The sequence below is a fragment of the Micropterus dolomieu genome, linkage group LG20, assembly GCF_021292245.1.
Source record: "Micropterus dolomieu isolate WLL.071019.BEF.003 ecotype Adirondacks linkage group LG20, ASM2129224v1, whole genome shotgun sequence".
Taxonomy (NCBI): Eukaryota; Metazoa; Chordata; class Actinopteri; order Centrarchiformes; family Centrarchidae; genus Micropterus; species Micropterus dolomieu.
The window spans coordinates 37197596-37200530 of NC_060169.1; the positions used below are offsets into that span (position 1 = coordinate 37197596).

At 42.8% G+C, this 2935-nt stretch overlaps 1 protein-coding gene across 4 annotated transcripts in view; it reads right to left on the bottom strand.

Annotated features, from left to right (window-relative positions):
• Positions 1–2935, bottom strand: part of ankdd1a (ankyrin repeat and death domain containing 1A) — a 43453-nt gene that overhangs the window by 37431 nt on the left and 3087 nt on the right. For all 4 annotated transcript variants that reach the window (XM_046033533.1, XM_046033534.1, XM_046033536.1 and 1 more), the window contains exons 4-7: positions 2259–2357; positions 2063–2167; positions 1711–1809; positions 1212–1310 (exon numbers count right to left, since the gene is read on the bottom strand). In XM_046033533.1, the coding sequence (XP_045889489.1) occupies positions 1212–1310; positions 1711–1809; positions 2063–2167; positions 2259–2357 (402 nt within the window). The remainder of the gene's footprint in view (positions 1–1211; positions 1311–1710; positions 1810–2062; positions 2168–2258; positions 2358–2935) is intronic.

Below are 2935 nucleotides of genomic sequence, written 5' to 3' on the forward strand. Positions count from 1 at the left end.
GACTTGAGACTTGACTTGGACTCTAGCTCAGAGACTTGAGACTTGACTTGGATTCTAGCTCAAAGACTTGAGACTTGACTTGGACTCTAGCTCAAAGACTTGAGACTTGACTTGGACTCTAGCTCAGAGACTTGAGACTTGACTTGGACTCTAGCGCAGTGACTTGAGACTTGACTTGGACTCTAGCTCAGAGATTTGAGACTTGACTTGGACTCTAGCGCAGTGACTTGAGACTTGACTTGGACTCTAGCTCAGAGACTTGAGACTTGATTTGGACTCTAGCTCAGAGACTTCAGACTTGACTTAGACTCTAGCTCAGACACTTGAGACTTGACTTGGACTCTAGCTCAGAGACTTGAGACTTGACTTGGACTCTAGCTCAGAGACTTGAGACTTGACTTGGACTCTAGCTCAGAGACTTGAGACTTGACTTGGACTCTAGCGCAGTGACTTGAGACTTGACTTGGACTCTAGCTCAGAGACTTGAGACTTGACTTGGACTCTAGCTCAGAGACTTGAGACTTGACTTGGACTCTAGCTCAGAGACTTGACTTGGACTCTAGCTCAGAGATTTGAGACTTGACTTGGACTCTGTTGGATAATACAAAGTTAGAGAACATGTAACGTTAGCCTACAGGAGAATAAAAGCATTTATTTTGATAGATGAGCCGCGTGTTAGCTTGCTTTGCAAACCTTGTTGATAAAACGACAATACTAAAACAATCGACGTGTTATATTTTTCATTTACTTTGGTGTACTTTGTCTTTTTGATAGTAAACTGAATCATTTGGTTTTGGACTGTTGGACAAACATTTTATAAAGAAAGAGATCTATCAATTAGAGCTGAAATTGGCATTTAATTAAAATAATCATTACTTGCAGCCCTGCAAATAAAAATGACTCATCATCAAGACTGTCTGTAATGTAATTCAGGAGGGTCTTTGTTATCATTTTTGGTTTTATTATTTTCTTGAGAGATTTTAACTTGCATTTTATACCTCCAGAGGAACAAAAATGTGTCTATTTGATAGTGCGAGGAATTTTTTTTCACTGCAGTGTACAGTAAACAAGGTACAACTGTGTAAAACTTCAGTAAAATTAAAAGGCAACGTGGAAAAAATGCAAACAAGCTGGCAATTATTCGCCACAGTCCCTCTAATTAAGGAAAGAATTTGGGCCTGAAAGTATGCAACACAGTCTGATCCACTCACTATATTCCTCTCATCGACGTCGACTCCTGTCTCCAGAATCTTCTGCAGGGCCTCAGTGTGCCCACACTTTGCTGCTAGATGCATGGCTGTGTTCTCTTCCTGTAATGCAGACACAACACATCACACTTCCTCTACATACAGTATATCCACCAACACAAGCCAAGAGGGGCCGTTAACACCTTACTGGTTTTATGCTCTAAATCAAAAAGGACAAGCGAACAGTTTCTGTAAACATCGACGTTTCATTACTATCATGACGTTACATAAACCAGTAAGGCCCAGCCTTTTCTGTCTGTGGTCAGACGAGGTAATTTGTTATTCTTACAATACCTTTCACAGCAGAAGTGAACCTGAGCATCACTGTTTAGGTTTGGTGTCTTTTCTTCTTCATTTATACGGCGGCCTGTTGTGTTGGCTTGTTTGCTTGATTACAATTACTGATAGTGAATGTGTGTGTGTGTGTGTGTGTGTGTGTGTGTGTGTGTGTGTGTGTCTCTACCTTGTCCTTCAAACCATGTGTGCAACCCATTCCAATCAGAAACTCCACCACTTCAAACTGTCCATGTTCAGCCGCCAGGTGCAGAGCTGTCTTCCCTGACTGGTCAGAGACATCAGCATGTTACTCACAGCAGCTACTGTACATATCCTGTATACTGTCCAGTAAAAGGGTCACGTTCCATTCACCTTCATTTATTGGCATATCACTGATATTCTGATAACAAACAGCATAATGTTTGTTATAGTAAAGACATGGGGGAAATTACTATTTAGACAGACATGTAAATTGTAAAATCCACAATTTGTACAACCATCCGCCTGTTAATTTAAAATAGTGCCAAGCAAAAAGTCACCTTGTCAACTCTGTCAAGACAGATGTCTTCCAGGTCCTCCATGATGAACTCCAATATGTTGATGTGGCCTCGCTGAGCAGCACAGTGCAGCATACTCAGACCATCCTAACACACATGTATATATGTATATAGACTGAATCAGAAAACAACCTCAGAGATTGAGTCTGTAGTGACGATGAAATGAAGCAGCTCTTACTTTGTTTTCACAGTTGAGTGTTGCTCCACAGGACACCAGGATCTGCAAGATTTTAAGGTGACCAAACCAGGATGCCAGAAGCAAAGCATTCATGCCAAACTGTGGACAAACATTAAGAACAGTTATTTGACAGTGAAGCTCTGAAGTTCCTAATTGAGTTAAGTGGCCTGTTTTTTTGCAGCAGGCTCAGGGGCTGTCTCACTGCATCCACTCTATCTAAATGTAACATCTGGATGTGGCAGCAGGCTCAGGGGCTGTCTCACTGCATCCACTCTGTCTAAATGTAACATCTGGATGTGGAGCAGGCTCAGGGGCTGTCTCACTGCATCCACTCTATCTAAATGTAACATCTGGATGTGGCAGCAGGCTCAGGGGCTGTCTCACTGCATCCACTCTGTCTAAATGTAACATCTGGATGTGGCAGCAGGCTCAGGGGCTGTCTCACTGCATCCACTCTATCTAAATGTAACATCTGGATGTGGAGCAGGCTCAGGGGCTGTCTCACTGCATCCACGCTGTGTAAATTTAACATCTGGATGTGACATCTGCATCCACGCTGTCTAAATGTAACATCTGGATGTGGCAGCAGGCTCTGGGGCTGTCTCACTGCATCCACTCTATCTAAATGTAACATCTGGATGTGGCAGCAGGCTCAGGGGCTGTCTCACTGCATCCAC